We start from the raw sequence: 16737 nt of genomic DNA on the forward strand, positions 1-16737 counted from the left end.
AAATACTTTCCTTAGTCCAAAAACAAACAATTAAGCAGTTTTTTCGGAAAAATGAAGGACCGGGTTTAACGTTCTCGCACTGGAGTCTCCGTATCCCATGGCAACGCATCCAGCGGCAGTCACTGAATGGGGGGGGGGGGGGGGGCGGGCACGGAGCGACACGGAGAAAATGACAGACAGGAGGAAGAGAAAAGAGACATTTCTAGGGGACATTCAAGGAGAAGACAGACAACCAGACGTGGGACAAGACAAAGGACAGCTAGTGTTCATCTGTTAGAGTGAGTTCAGATTCAGACTGAGGACACAGAACAGATTCAGCTGTAGAATGTCAGCAGGGACACAGGTAAGACACTGTTTGATTTAGCTTTTGTATGAAATAAATAAATAAATAAATACATATATTCATCCAAAGATAAATAACTACATGTCCATATAATTATTTACAGATCAAACACAGCAGGTGGTCCAACAGGAGGATGTGGTACAGCCAAAGAAAGGCCAGAAATCTGCAGTATTTAGTGAATTTGTTTCTTTTTTTCTTGAAAATGAGGAATATTGAAGTGTTTATATCAAAAAACTAAACTAATATGTTGTTACTTATAACTGATGTATGTCAAAGTGTAAAGTTTAGAAGGAACCTGGTGCTTTAGAAGATGTTTGGTCTAAAGTTTGGTGTGGATTCCACTAACATTTTGTGGAATGATGGGATATCTTAGAGCTGTTTGTTATTATTATTGTTGTTATAATTATTTTATTTTGTGATTTTGAATACAGTGTTACTGTTGGTAAAGAAGAAAGAGTCAAAAATGTAAATAGGAAATCAGTTTTATCTTGAAAATCAATGTCTTCGAAAAAATTCAATTTTCTCAGTTTTTTGCTCTAAATTCATTTTTTTCCTGAAAATGAACAATATTCAAATATTCATATCTCACGAACGAATGAAGATAGAATAAAATCGTTTTTTGTGTTTAAAAGTTCTGTTCTGTTCTTTCTTTTGATGTATTCAGTGTTCACATACTCCTAACACAACATTTTCGGTGAGCCTCCAAAGATTAGTGAAAATGACCAAAAAGGCTGGCGCTGGCTACCAACTCACTGGAAAATGCTCTGGCGGGGAAAGAGTTAAAATTCATATCTGAGTCTATCAGATTATGTTTGTGCTTGGTCTGTGGGCTTTTTCTGACGATTCAATACATTTGGCAAAAAGTGTTCTTAAATATATACTGGATACTTTGGAAATGGTTTATTTATTTTTTGTGAAAATGGAGGACACTTCCCTCTCTTTCTAATGTAGTGGATCAATTTTAGATTATACTGATGCTAATGTGTTTTGTTTTCATATCATCATATGCAAGTGAGTGGCCTTGACAAGAGGCTATAGTGGTGCACTTGTAGTTCTACGAGCATTTACACATTTGTACATCAAAATGCATTTGATGATAGTTAGATATTGAAGTATGGGGTATATTTACATATATTCCTGGAATTTATTCTGTATTTTGCCAGATTATAGGGATCCTGGGGTTGTGATGATGGGGCCCTTGAATATTGTTGCCCAGGGTACAATGAAGTGTTAATCTGGCCCTGACTGGATTGTTTTCACATGAATAGGCCACTGCATTTATGTGACCACTAGAGGGAGTAGTGAATCACTTTCTGGTCTCCTATAATGTGGAAAACAAACACCACGGAACCTTTGACAAAAGTATCAGAAAGTGACAAGAAGGCACGAGAACCACAAAGAAACACCTTTTACAGTTGAAATGATACTAACAAACAAAGAGATTCTGACTTGGTCGAACTTGCCTCTTAATACAGATCCCTGATTTTAACCCATAAACACCCAGTGGCACTTTTGTCAGTTTTGTGGCACTTCCCAAATGAATTTTTCTCTCCGGTCAACCTTTCATTATTGATTTATCACCATTTACTATACTATTATCTTCTGTATTTTGCATTTTTCACTGTAAATCATGTATTTTCCTGTACTCCATTTACTATATTTAATTTAGATGCTCATGAAAACTCAGAGTACAGTCAACGGTTATTATATCAAAACAGTACGGTGGCCGACAAGGGCCAAACACATTGCAATGGCCCAGTGTGTCTCAGTTAAGAGAAAATAGCTGCAAGTACAGAAACGATGCAAATTCACAACTAAAACACAAGTCTAAATGAGGTACAAAAAGAGGAACGTGATGCAAATAAAAAATGTGCTGCAAGAAACAAAAACAAATAGATAAACATCAAATGCTCTGCAAATAGAGAAACGACGCAAATCAAGAAAACATCTGCAAATGAAAAACGCTGCATATCAATCACTAGAACAGAAGTGCTCAAACCTGCAGCCAGCCAGCATTTATAGACAACAGACTAGAATCAAATAAAAGTCACATGACCGTGCTACGCTGTAACTTCAATTTGTTCCCACTGTAGTTTGAAACACTGTCAGTCAGCTGTTCTGCTGACAGCGCCCCCTACAGGTTTGGAGCACTTCCTTTGTAGTGACTGGTTATGCAGCGTTTTTCATTTACAGATGTTTTCTTGGTTTGAATCATTTTGTGCTTTGCATTGTTTGTCTATTTGCAGAGCATTTGAGGATTATGCATGTGTTTTTGTGTCTTAAGGCGCATTTTTTCATTTGCACCACGTTTCTCTTTTTGTACCTCGTTTAGACTTGTGTTTGAGTTTGTGAGTTTGCATCGTTTCTGTACTTGCAGCTGTTTTCTCTAAATGAGACGCATTGGGCCGTTGCAGTGTGTTTGGCCCTTGTTGGCCACCGTAAAACAGAAAACTGAAGAAACAGTGACTTTTTCAGCAAATATATCAATAAGTGAATGTAAAAACAAGCATCCTCATCCACTGTCATTGATCCAACTCCATGGGTTTTACTGTTGAATCAATGTTGTAGAAGATGACGTTTTTCCACATTCACTATGGAGCCTCTGAACGTCCAAATGGGTCATATCTGATGACCATGAAAAGACGACAAACTGCATTTTACACCAATTATTTACATGTACTGACAGGATTAATGGATCAGCAGATACGGAACATTCTAGTTCAGTTGATGGTTTTGGTCGCCATTGGAGGTTTGGGTCTTTATGGGTTAAGGAAAATAGCAGAACCTGAAGAGGAGGCCAGTGTATTATATATACATATCAGAATTCATAAGTGATCCAGCAGCTCACCCCAGCTTTTCTGGCCTTCTTGGTGAAGTGAACTGAGGCGTAGGGAACAGCATCTTCAGGGTCAGCCTCAAAGGACAAGACAGAAACAAGACAACACAGAGTCAATAACTGATACCAACAATGACACAGACACTGAAACACTGTCATCTACTGGAAGTTTGTTGGTAGAGATCTTGGCATCTGGTTTTACTGTAATTTAAGCTTTGAGAAACATAAAAAAACAGGTTTTTATCAAATTAACATTCAAACTATAGTAGATTTTAGAAATACAAAATATAACATGAGGGTTGGTTGGTGGTTGATGGTTCACTCCTTATAAAATGAGACAGCAGCAGTCTTGAACAGTGCTTCACTCTCCACACAGCTGCTACAGCAACACTTCCTGACACATACCCTCACATGACTGAACTAACCAATCAGGAGCTAGCAGTACTTTGACTGATAAATGTAAGTGATTTAGAATGGCAGATTCAACACTTTATCCTACAGTCGTGGAAAAAATTATTAGACCACCCTTGTTTTCTTCAATTTCATGTTCATTTTAATGCCTGGTACAACTAAAGGTACATTTGTTTGGACAAATATAATGATAACAACAAAAATAGCTCATAAGAGTTTAATTTCAGAGCTGATATCTATCCATTTTACATGTTTTGTTGATAATAACCAAAATCACTTCAGCTCTTACATCAATAGCTATGGCATTGTACTGATAAAAATAGTGCTTTTAGGCATTCCGTGTTTTCTTCTCTGTCTGTTTTAGTCACATGATATACACCTGAGTTAATACTTGATTGCATAACCATTGTTTTTGATGAATTTCGATGGCCTAATATTTTTTTCCACGACTGTAGCTGCTTGTATACTACAAATAGGAATATTTAAATGTATAAATGTTAAAATAATAATTCTATAAATGTAAATTGTTAATTGGGTGAACACTGTCAATATATTTTTAACAAATTAACTTAAACACGAGTTAACTTATTCCCTGTAATGTGAATTTACTTCACTGTTAAACCTTATATTTCCTCAACATAAATTATCTTAACTTCTGAGCCTTACATAAAACATGACCAGTGTTACAAAATGTAAGTTACCCTCAGGTAGATTTACTATCAGTACACCCAAATGATGCCAGATATATTATAATTTTGCTCACTGTTAGTGTTAATACAATGTTACCCATAGAAGCATAAATCACATCATCACAATCATTTCATCAGAAGAGGTAAACATATTTTATTCCAACTTTATGGGTAACAGTGTCATTATATTTAGTCAATCCAATTGAAACCCTTCTCTATATGATATCATTGTCTAAACTAGTGCCTTGTCATGCAGTGTCCTCCCACACTTGAATGTGACTAATGAACACAAAGGTCTTGAGCTAGTACCCTTCTAACAAATCAGAAATATAAAGTATTTTATATCGAATACAGAAACCCGTGGGCCAGTTTCATATTTACTCTGTAATGGACAAAAATTTTGTGGTGACATAAGTTTTTTTCCCCTAACTTTTTTTCCCATTTGTTTATGATGTCCACAGAAGATTGATTAAAAGCATTTTTTTTAAAGATTTTAACTGATGAATAAATGACATTCAAGCAAAGAATCGGTTTGTGTCGCTGCTAAAACTTTTTACTCGTACTCTGCAAACTCTTGGTTATGAACTTTGTACAGACTTAAACTCTGGTTTAAGCTTTTTAACTTTATTAGTCACTATATGATGAAATATGCAGAGGTGGGAAATACAAAGGTCACATACTTTCTTTCCGTTCTTAGCTAGAGCTTCAAGGCATCTGTGCGTCACTTGAGCATTTATTTTCTGACAGTTTTACCTTTTCTTCCATTTTCAGAGCAGGATCAGGAGTTTTAATGCATTTGTTATTTTATCAGTCATTTTGCATTAGCGCTGATTTCCATCAAAACAACCACGTGGAAAAGATGATCCTTAATGTCTCCAGTATAAATGGAAATTAAACAAAGACTAGACTAGAGCACAGATAAAATTTGGTTTTTAGCTCTGTTGCTGACACTGAAAAGTAATTGAAACAAAGCTAATATTCACAAGTCTTCATAATTTTATTTCAAGTTACATTAGTCTTTCCAGTACATTAATAGGTTTGACTAACTTTCCACACTTTCCAAGGAAAAATGACAATTTTTTACTTTGAATACATTTTAGAGGATGTACTTTTTACTTTTATTTGAATATAAGTTTTATATTCACTCAGACAAATATCAGCACTTCTATTTGAGGAAAGAATGTGTGTAATTATGTCACATCTGGAAATATAACAGCTGGATCAGTGGGTTCTTTTAAGTATAAGGAAAACACACTTATCACATTTGTCTTCCCCTGATTTCACCTAATTCTAGCTTTTATTCTATTGTATTGTTGTGCTTTATGTCTCCATGTTTTGCCTGCTATATGAAGCACTTTGTAACTTTGGTTTTGATAAATTAATATAGTACTTTTCCACTATTTCCACCATTATTTTATTATCCTGGATCCGTCTAAAATTGCATCTCAAAAATTATGAAGACACACCAGACTTTAGGTAGATGAATGGAAACCTGCAGAATGTATCCATATAAACATGTAAGAAACAAATCACAAACGCAGGTACAAATTCTAAAGGCCATCGTCTTTGGCAAAAATAATGATATACTCCACCGTTTTATTTTTTACTGAGTTTCTGTATTATTTTTATCCACTATGTGATGGCATGTAACACAGTAACATAATAAATATCGCATAAATATTGTCTCTCAGCTGCTTTATAAATTAATATTTCTTTGCTTTTTCCTGTGTTCAATCTCCTTTTGCTATAAAATTATACAGATTTTTACTCACAACAGTGCCTTCTCCCATCTGTGTTTTGTTCCCTGAAAAGAAAAGGAATTTTTTTTTGTTTATACAATGAAAATATTCATTTATTTTCAAATCTACTAATAAAATATTGCATCTACAAACGTTCTGACCTTTTTTAATCTTCCAAATGAGAAGCACCACAGTAGTTACTAGAAGTGCTGCTAAACCTGAAGCAATGGGGAACTTTGCCCAGTCTGGAAAACCTGAAACTATTACAAACATTTTACTTTAGTACAGTTTGGTTAACTTTAGGAAAATACATGAAAAAATTAAGCAACAATATTTGTTTGTGTAAGTTTGTTCCTTAAGCAGGTGTTGCTTCCATTGTGCCAACTGCACTAATTTTGCACCATAATATAATAAGTTTTACGTGGCATAATTACATTTTTATCTTATTTATATTTCTGTTTTAGTGTGACACTTTCATCATAGCTGTTGTAAAAGAACAATTTCCTGTCAAGGATTAGTAATGTATCTATCAGTCAATCAAATTGTATTCATATAGTGTCACATCATAACAAAGGTTTGCTAGCTATCTATGGATAAAGATAAAACAAGATGTTCAGCCACTAGATACAGCAAAGAAATACAAATGTTGGGGGGGGGGCATCATCTTATTTGTCTTTGCATCTTTTCTGAGTTTTACTGAAGAGGAAGTGTTGTAGTGAGAATGTGGTTAACAGCATCAGCAGAGCTCTGTAGTGGAGTCACTGATAACAGCCACGCAGGGGAGACTGTTGAGTGATTCACATGAAGAGCATTCACATGAGCTATTTTTAAATACCTGTTCTACTGTAGCTACCACGATAGAGGAGTCTTTTCTCCTGTAAGTTCTCTATTATAACCTCTGAGCAGCAGATCAGAAAAACTGAGAAAGATCTGCTTATGTGTGAACAAACGGACTGAACAGATGTAGTATTATGAACATCTGCAAACACATGTCGCTGTAACATTCATACTGTGCAATCTAAATGTAACATAAAACGAAATACTAGTTAAACAATAACAGATTCTTGGTTTAATGAAATAAGTAAATAGTAGAAATAGAGATGTTAGATCAACCTGGTTTTGTTGTGTAGTAACCGGGTGCAGATGTGGTCATTGTGTCTTCACTGTTTTTCACTGTTGTTAATTTAGTTGTCATTCTTGTTGTTGGTGTGACTCTTGTTGTCTCCACATTCATCTTGTTTTCCTCATCTGCATAAATGAAATAAAAACCAATCATGTGCAGTAAGTTAAAGTCAGTATTAGTTTCTTTTTTTTTTTTTCTCCATGAGTGTCGTCAAACAGATCATCATGTTCTTACCTGTTTTCTGATCTGAAGACTTAAAGAGGAATGGATACACTTTGTGATATTTCTGATTTGTTTCATTCACTTCACATGTTAATGAATCAGAATTCTCTGGTTTACAACCAACACATTTAATGGTGGTCGAACAGATGCCATCCACTGCACTCCAATCCTGACGGTACTTCTCATTTTTTTTCACTTGCCACTGCCAGTTCACTGTATGTTCACACTGTCTGTATGTCCACACAGAACAGTTGAACATCCTTTCATCTGTGTCCTGATGTTCTGTCACTGGTGAACATGGAGATATTGTGAAACAAAGACAAAAAGAGAATAAATGAATCACTGTAAATTCCATTGTTGTAATGTTCCTGTGCTTATTTTAATACAATAGTTTGAGATGAAAATATTCTGATGTAAATACTCACAGGTAACGACAGACAGATAAACCACAGCGTCTCCCCCATATTTCTGATCAGCCATTATTGAATCCTTTCTGAACTGTCGGCAGGTGTACACACCAGCATCCTCCTTGGTGACATTCTTTATAAGAAGGGAGCAATTTACTGTAACATCCAATCTGTCTGATTGGTGTTCAGGATTAATCTTTCCATGACTAACAAGTTCTACTGTTTTTGTTTTGTTTGAAAAGATCCAGGTTGTATCATCACATTTATGCTGACCATCCATCACATTTCCACAAGGCAGCATGGCATCACTTCCATTTCTGACAAACACATTTTCTTCAGTGATTTTTGCTGTAAATGGAAAATAAATGTAGTTTTTATGATGTGTTTTTTTCTCTGAAATTAATAAATAGACAAAAGTTTCCTCTGTGGTTTACAGGTGGATTCATCACATTAAACAAACACAAACTTGGCTTTACTCTCAGAGATCTCAATAAATGTATCTTTACCTGATATCTGTAGAAAAAGTAAAGACAGTGTGATCCGTGTGAATTCACCCATGGTGGTTCTCTGACTGGTCTTCACTGTGAATCTGAAGTATCTGTGAAATGATGCGTCAAACAGGAAAACACATTTGTCCTTCCTCTTCTATGTGCCTACTCATTATTGTCACCTCAGACTTTGTGCTTTGAGCTCAAACCTGTGCTTTGACACAAGAACATGAGCTTTTATCCCTTTGAACTGAAAAGATCAAAATATTAAACCATAACTGATTTCCTTCTAACAGTCAGTCATCAGTCCTGTATCTTATATGTGGTGGAGACTGGTGGAGATGAACACAGCAGTTTGATTAAAGTCCACCTGCAATTTAGTGGTTTTTATTTCTTATTCTGGGAAAATTTATTTTGTTTTGATTTAAACACATACATTTCATGAACAAACCCACAGCCTATCCACTGCACCACCAGTCGACTGAAGGAACTGGGTCCAATATCACCTACGTAGACAAATATCCAAGTAGTGTTTATCCTCACACTCTATTAAATGAAATTCCTTGTGTCAAACTTTGAGGTGGAGGAGACTAAACAGAGGTGTACGGAGCTGAACAAGACCAAACTTCAGTAGCTGTGACATGTGGAGAAGGTAAATCACCTGTTTCATGTTGGTTCTGGAGTCTTCAAAGTGTCTGGATCTCACTCAGGGCCACTTACCGACCCAGAGAAACTCATTTACATTAATACAAAATAATGACAAGAAATTCCTATGGCTATGGGTGACCAAAGGTGAGTCTTTAATCCTCCAGTGACAGCACAGCCTCATATAACCTGCTTGGCAAAAATTTCCAGAGCCAAATACACACTCATTTTACTGGTGGTCCATGTTCACACACAAATATTCTCATAAAAATTAATTAAATACTGATTAAAACAACTTTAATAAATGTTGACATGAACCACAGAATACAGACAAGAATTATATTATAATAATTGAGCATATTTTTCACTTCAAACGCATTTTGCTAAGATTAATGCGTTTAAACAGGCTTTCTTCTATAGACCGGACACTACTGCATATACCACCATCTGCCCACAAAAACACATCTACAGATCTATGCAGATGTTTGTAGGTTTTAACATTTTCTCTCCATTCACAGATTGGTCTATGATTAAATCTGCAGACAGTAATAGCAGATCAAAAGCTATTTTTGTCCCTCAGTGGTGTTCCTCTGTGAATCATCATATCATATCTATTTGTACAGCTGTTTTAATGTCTTTTTAATCTATTGTTATATTTTATTCTTTTATTTTGGTTTTTATTTATTCTTTTTTTACAGCATTTTGGTCCACTGTGGTTAGTTTAAAGTGCTTTACAAAAAAAGTAGAGAGAGAGCTTAATTGTTAATGTTCCCCTGTAAGTCACTTTGGAAAAAGCATCTGCCAAATGCATAAATGTAAATGCAAGAATCAGACTTACATTATATGAGATAAATATTCTGACTGGCTCACTGCTGAAGAAGTGAATCGACATAACAGAAAAATAAACCCAAGATCTCAGACTGGTCTTGTTCTCATGGTATTACACTTTATATGAGGTGATGTTTCTCTGGTCTGAGGTCTGCTGGTTTCTCTGTGTTTTTAAGGGTTTTTTCTGATAACAAAAGAGGAAATGTTTTCATGAGAATGTGGAACCTCTGGTGGTGAAGATGTGAACCTGACAAACACAAGTGGACAAAAATGCTGATGAGTTTCACTGTAAACTGTCCGGCAACTTAGGGGGAGAGCTCAAAATAAATACATACCAGTTTTGTACATTGACAGTGGAAAGAGTCTGAAAATACAAGTCAAAATGTGCAACTACATTCTTATCTGTAATTTCAATGATGCTGGTTAATTTAGAAGAGATGTAACTTGTAAGATAGATCCAAAAAAGAAAGACAATAAGGGCAACAATACAAGAAATGAATACATGTTTTGGGACTTTTTTACAGAATGTGCACATATTTTCAATATCTGAATATTCTGATCAATATAGGTTTGTGGTACATATGTTTTGCAAAATTTTCATACATATTTATGTTCTTCACTCTCATTCTCCCTCAGACAGAGAAACATGAGTTGACACATAATGAAAATTGCTGCCCTCTTGTGGGCAGTTGAATTATTTATTAAAGAAGCCAAGATGCATCCCTGAAATGAAAATACAGTCTGTACAGTACGACTCAACAATATGGATGTGTAACCTAACAAACAGAAAAAAGAAGATTCAACATAGTACAATTTATCCCATAAAATATAAAACCAGAAGTTGTAAAACAAAAACAAATATAATAAAAGTTTAACCGCTATATTTGTTTTGCACATGAGTGAAATATATCATAACTTTGCTGTGATTAATCTTGGCCAGTTATGTATAAGAGAAAATAAAATAAATCTATACACTCTCAGTCCCAACTCATCACACACTGATTATGCACTTGGTTGTGTCATCACATTTCAACACTAGACCAGTGTTTTTTAAACGTTGGGGTCGCGACCCTACATGGGGTCACCTGAAATTCAAATGGGCTCACTTGAAATTTCTAATTATTGATAAAAAAAAATTACAAATAAAAACATTTTTAATGAGTCAATATATATTTCATTATAATTTAACCCTTTCATGCATAGTGGTCACTCCAGTGGACATCTATTCTGCAGCTGTTCTCTTGTATATTCATGGGTTTTGTTGTTTTAGTTCCATATCAGCCAACACAGTGGATGCTTATACATCATCTCATCCACTGCAAGTCATACAAATACTGTAACTTTGACTTTGTAACAAAGATAAACCTGATCTGCAGTAACATGTTTGAGTGTAAATCAATTGCTAGTGTTTATTAGACTGTAATTAACAGTTTTCTGAGATAAAACGTTTTTTTTTTTTTTTTTTGCATATTATCTCCATGAAGTAAGTAATAACTAGTATTATAGTGTGTGATAAAACATCAGATTAGCTGCACTGAAACTGCTTTTATTTCATCGTTTCCACACAGTATATCACTTACACTTACATGTTTCTTTGCTTCAAAAATTAAATGCATGGTGTCCAACTGAGTGGAGGTTTTTGAAACAATAAAAAAATAGATTCATTCAAAAAAATTCAATCACATTGTTTTTTCATACCTAAAGAGGAATAAAACACTGAGGAAAAAAATGTTGACTAAGGTTCTCATAATTCATGCATCAAAGGGTTAAATACCACACACTTTTCCTGGAAAAAAAAAAATTAAGTTCAAATAAACTGCAGGATATAATATCTGAGAGGACATATCTTGATTGACCCGATCATGTGACTGCATGCGTTACTACACTTCAACCTGCCCAGACACACTCACAGTCAGAAAACCAGACTGAACAGAAAATGGAAAGATTTCTTCACCCACCTGGCCCCACTAAGACACCTACAAGAGAAACTGAGAAGCACACACCAAAAAGGTGCATTATATACATTATATAGACTAAATGTCGTCTAAAATTAATGTTTATTTGCAACATAGTTTAGCAAACTATTACATGATCAAAAACAAATTAATTTTAGCAAAAACATGTCTCCATTTTGAATGTCTGTGGTTGCCAGAAACTGGCGATGCTGAAATGGGGTCAGGAGCCAAAAAAGGTTGGAACCACTGCACTAGACAATGGGTACGGTTTGGTTTAGACATAAAATAACTTAGGATGTGGGAGACATGGTAAGAGGAAGTGCTAAAATAAGAAACTAATATACATGGGACACAACAACGTCACCTGTCCCATGTCATCAGTGTCTGATGTGTAGACTTCCATCTGCTCAACAACTGACGATAAAGGGCTCATGACCATGAGCAGAATGTGACGACATGAGGGATAACAGCTTCAATAAACACCTGATCCACAGGCTGGTACATATGGTACTGTGATATGTTATTGATTTTCATAATCTGCATTTTCATAGAAGTCATCAGGGTTAATGGAGACTGAAGCAGAAGAGGAGGAAGCTGCAGCGCGATAAGTCACTGTGACATCACTGTGACTGATCTGTGAGTTATTCCCTGAAGAGACAGAAGAAAGAAAAGACAGTTCACTGGAGTTTCAACAGTGAAGTTCTCTGTGTCACAGTTTGTTGTTTTAAAGTGTGTATATCCTCACTTTTCCTTGTCATCCACTTAGGGAGGACCACAGCAGTTACTGAGAGCGCTGTTAAACCCACAAACCAAATGATGAACCGGATCCAAACTGAAACAAAAGAAAACACTGAACACAATAAAAAGACAAGGTAGATTTTTAATAATGTCAAAAATTAATCATAGTTCATATGATTATATTCCTACGTCTGAATATTGAAAAAATACTTTTAATTATTTTCAGGAATTTTGGAGTGAAGAGCTCTGAAGTTTTGTCATAGATGCCAATGTACTGGAATGCATAGACATGAACTGAAACTATTTATAGTGACGGATCATCAGATTTATGTGACCACTAGAGGGAGTAGTGAGTCATCCTGTCGAACTCACATGGTGACGAAAACTAACACCACGAAGCAATGATGACCAAAACATCAGAAAGTGATGAGACTGGATGAAACTAAAAAAACAACTTTCAGAGTCAAAGAAAGCGACAAAGTGATGAAAGTTAGAAGTAGTTGTTTTCAGCACTGGATACAGCTCTAAATAAAAAGAATGCTGAAATCACAATTGATGCTAAAATCACAATGATTCATCTATATGGGTGAGTTTGATTATGAGGCTTAGGAAGGTGTAAAGTTATTGTGGTATGTTATTATCTTTGCTTAGTTTTTAATTTGTTAATCCACAGTTCAGACTAAACTATGACAGTTCTGACCATGTTTTGACGATTTCAAACAGATGTTCAGCTCAGCTATTGACAACACTAACCGCACAGAAAACAAGTGATTTGTGTCTATAAACAGAGCTAAGCTAACAGAACTATAATGTAAACTATCAGCTGATGCAGCACCTGAACATTATAAGACACAGTGTTATTTTGATCAACTGAGATGTGTTTGAAGGACAAAACCTGATACAACAGTAGAGATAAGTGTAAATGATGACATTCACCCTTTATTTAGGGAATGAGTAACACTACATCTCCACAGAGTTAATGCCTTCATGGTAAAACTGGTAAAACTCCTCCATGCTGTTGATAGTTGGATTCATTTTTGAGCATCAGGTAATTAAGCTAAGATATTTGTTTGTGTAAGTGTTTTATATATCTATTTATCCTTAGGCAGATGTTTCCATTGTCTGCACAAATTTTGCCCCATTATATATTAAGTTTTACGTGGCATAATTACATTTTTATCTTATTTATATTTCCGATTTAGTGTGACACTCATGGCTGCTGTAAAAGAACAATTTCCTGTCAAGGATTAATAAAATATCTATCTATCAATCAATCAATCAAATTTTATTCATACAGTGTAACATCATAACAAAAGTTTGCTAGCTTTCTATGGATAAAGATAATACAAGATGTTCAGCCACTAAATATAGCAAAGAAATACAAATGTTGGGGGGAAAAAAAAAAACATCATCTTATTTGTCTTTGCATCTTTTTGAGTTTTGCTAAAGAGGAAATGCTGTAGTGAGAAGGTGGTTAACAGCATCAGCAGAGCTCTGTAGTGGAGTCACTGGTAACTACCACGCAGAGGAGACTGTTGACTGATTCACATGAAGAGCATTCACATGAGCTATTTTTAACTACCTGTCCGACTGTAGCTACCACGATAGAAGAGTCTTTTCTCCTGTAAGTTCTCTATTATAACCTCTGAGCAGCAGATCAGAAAAACTGAGTAAGATCTGCTTATGTGTGAACAAACGGACTGAACAGATGTAGTATTATGAACATCTGCAAACACATGTCACTATAATATTCATACTGTGCAATCTAAATGTAACATAAAACTAAATACTAATTAAACAATAACAGATTCTTGAATTAATGAAATAAGTAAATAGTAGAAATAGAGATGTTCGGACAACCTGGTTTTGTTGTGTAGTTACTAGATGGAGATGCTGTGGTTATTTTGTCTTCACTGTTTTCCATTGTTGTTAATTTAGTTGTAGTTCTGGTTGTTGATGCGACTTTTGTTGTCGTCACCTTTATGTTGTTTTCCTCATCTGCATGAATGAGATAAAAACCCAATAATGTGCAGTAAGTTAAAGTCAGTATTAGTTTCTTTTTTTTTTCCTCTATAGGTGACGTTAAACAGATCATCATGTTCTTACCTGTTTTCTGATCTGAAGACTTAAAGAGGAATGGATACACTTTGTGATATTTCTGATTTGTTTCATTCACTTCACATGTTAATGAATCAGAATTCTCTGGTTTACAACCAACACATTTAATGGTGGTCGAACAGATGCCATCCACTGCACTCCAATCCTGACGGTACTTCTCATTTTTTTTCACTTGCCACTGCCAGTTCACTGTATGTTCACACTGTTTGTATGTCCACACAGAACAGTTGAACACCCTTTCATCTGTGTCCTGATGTTCTGTCACTGGTGAACATGGAGATATTGTGAAACAAAGACAAAAAGACAATAAATGAATCACTGTAAATTCATTGTTGTAATGTTCCTGTGCTTATTTTAATACAATAGTTTGAGATGAAAATATTCTGACGTAAATACTCACAGGCAACGACAGACAGATAAACCCTGGCGTCTCCCCCATATCTGTGTCTTTTTCTGTACTGTTGGCAGGTGTACGCACCAGCATCCTCCTCTGTGACATTCTTTATAAGAAGGGAGCAGTCTGCTGTAACATCCAGTCTGTCTGATTGGAATTCAGGTTTAATCTTTCCATGACCAACAAGCTCTACTGTTGTGTTTTTTCTGACAAAATTCCAGGTTGTACCATCACATTTATGCTGACCATCCATCACATTTCTACAAGGCAGCATGACATCACTTCCATTTCTGACAAACACATTTCTTCAGTGACTTCCGCTGAAAATGGAAAATAAATGTAGTTTTTATGAACCTTTTTTCTCTAATATTAATAAATAGACAAAAGTTTCCTCTGTGGTTTCCAGGTGGATTCATCACATTAAACAAACACAAACTTGGCTTTACTCTCAGAGATCTCAATAAATGTATCTTTACCTGATATCTGTAGAAAAAGTAAAGACAGTGTGATCCATATGAATTCACCCATGGTGGTTCTCTGACTGGTCTTCACTGTGAATCTGAAGTATCTGTGAAATGATGCATCAAACAGGAAAACACATTTGTCCTTCCTCTTCTATGTGCCTACTCATTATTGTCACCTCAGACTTTGTGCTTTGAGCTCAAACCTGTGCTTTGACACGAGAACATGAGCTTTTATCCCTTTGAATTGAAAAGATAGAAATATTAAACCATAACTGATTTACTTCTAAGAGTCAGTCATCAGTCCTGTATCTTATATGTGGTGGAGACTGGTGGAGATGAACACAGCAGTTTGATTAAAGTCCACCTGCAATTTAGTGGGTTTTTCTTCCAATTCCAGGAATTTTTTTTTTTTTTTTTAATTTAAACACATACATTTCTTGAACAAACCCACAGCCTATCCACTGCACCACCAGTCGACTGAAGGAACTGGGTCCAATATCACCTACGTAGACAAATATCCAAGTAGTGTTTGTCCTCACACTCTATTAAATTCAAGTCCTTGTGTCAAACTTTGAGGTGGAGGAGACTAAACAGAGGTGTACGGAGCTGAACAAGACCAAACTTCAGTCGCTGTGACATGTGGAGCAGGTAAATCACCTGTTTCATGTTGGTTCTGGAGTCTTCAAAGTGTCTGGATCTCACTCACTTACCGACCCAGAGAAACTCATTTACATTAATACAAAATAATGACAAGAAATTCCTATGGGTGCAAACAAACTGACCAAGGGTAAATCTTTAATCCTCCAATGACAGCACAGCCTCATATAACCTGCTTGACAAAAGTTTCAGAGTCATTTAACTGGCGGTCCATGTTCACACACAAATATTCACACAGAAATTAATTAAGTACAGTTACAAAACATCTTTAATGAATGTTGACATGAACCACAGAAGCCAGACAAGTATTCTATTATAATAACTTGAGCATATTTTTCATTATAGAGACATTTTTGCTAAGATGAATGTGTTTAAATAGGCTTTCTTCTATAGACCAGCCACCACTGCATATGTGAGAAATGGATGTTAAAATATGAACACATAAGATTCACAAAGAATAGTTTATTATCGACCAAACTCTACATTAACAGATTGGTTTATGATTAAATCTGCAGACAGTAATAGCAGTTCAACAGCTGTTTTGGTTCCTCAGTGGTGTTCCTCTGTGAATCATCATATCAGACTCACCTTATATGAGATATATATTCTGATTGGCCCACTGCTGAAGAGGTGAATCGACCTAACAGAAAAAAAATGAACCCAAGATCTCAGGCTGGTTT

General features: G+C 35.4%; 1 protein-coding gene across 1 annotated transcript in view; it reads right to left on the reverse strand.

Moving 5' to 3' along the window:
- LOC115415498 (uncharacterized) overlaps positions 1–16737 on the reverse strand; it is a 40442-nt gene that overhangs the window by 1476 nt on the left and 22229 nt on the right. Inside the window, exons 4-7 of the mRNA XM_030129089.1 lie at positions 7132–7266; positions 6180–6278; positions 6052–6083; positions 3192–3257 (exon numbers count right to left, since the gene is read on the reverse strand). Of these exons, the coding sequence (XP_029984949.1) occupies positions 3192–3257; positions 6052–6083; positions 6180–6278; positions 7132–7266 (332 nt within the window). The remainder of the gene's footprint in view (positions 1–3191; positions 3258–6051; positions 6084–6179; positions 6279–7131; positions 7267–16737) is intronic.

This window comes from Sphaeramia orbicularis, chromosome 24, assembly GCF_902148855.1.
Source record: "Sphaeramia orbicularis chromosome 24, fSphaOr1.1, whole genome shotgun sequence".
Classification (NCBI taxonomy): domain Eukaryota; kingdom Metazoa; phylum Chordata; class Actinopteri; order Kurtiformes; family Apogonidae; genus Sphaeramia; species Sphaeramia orbicularis.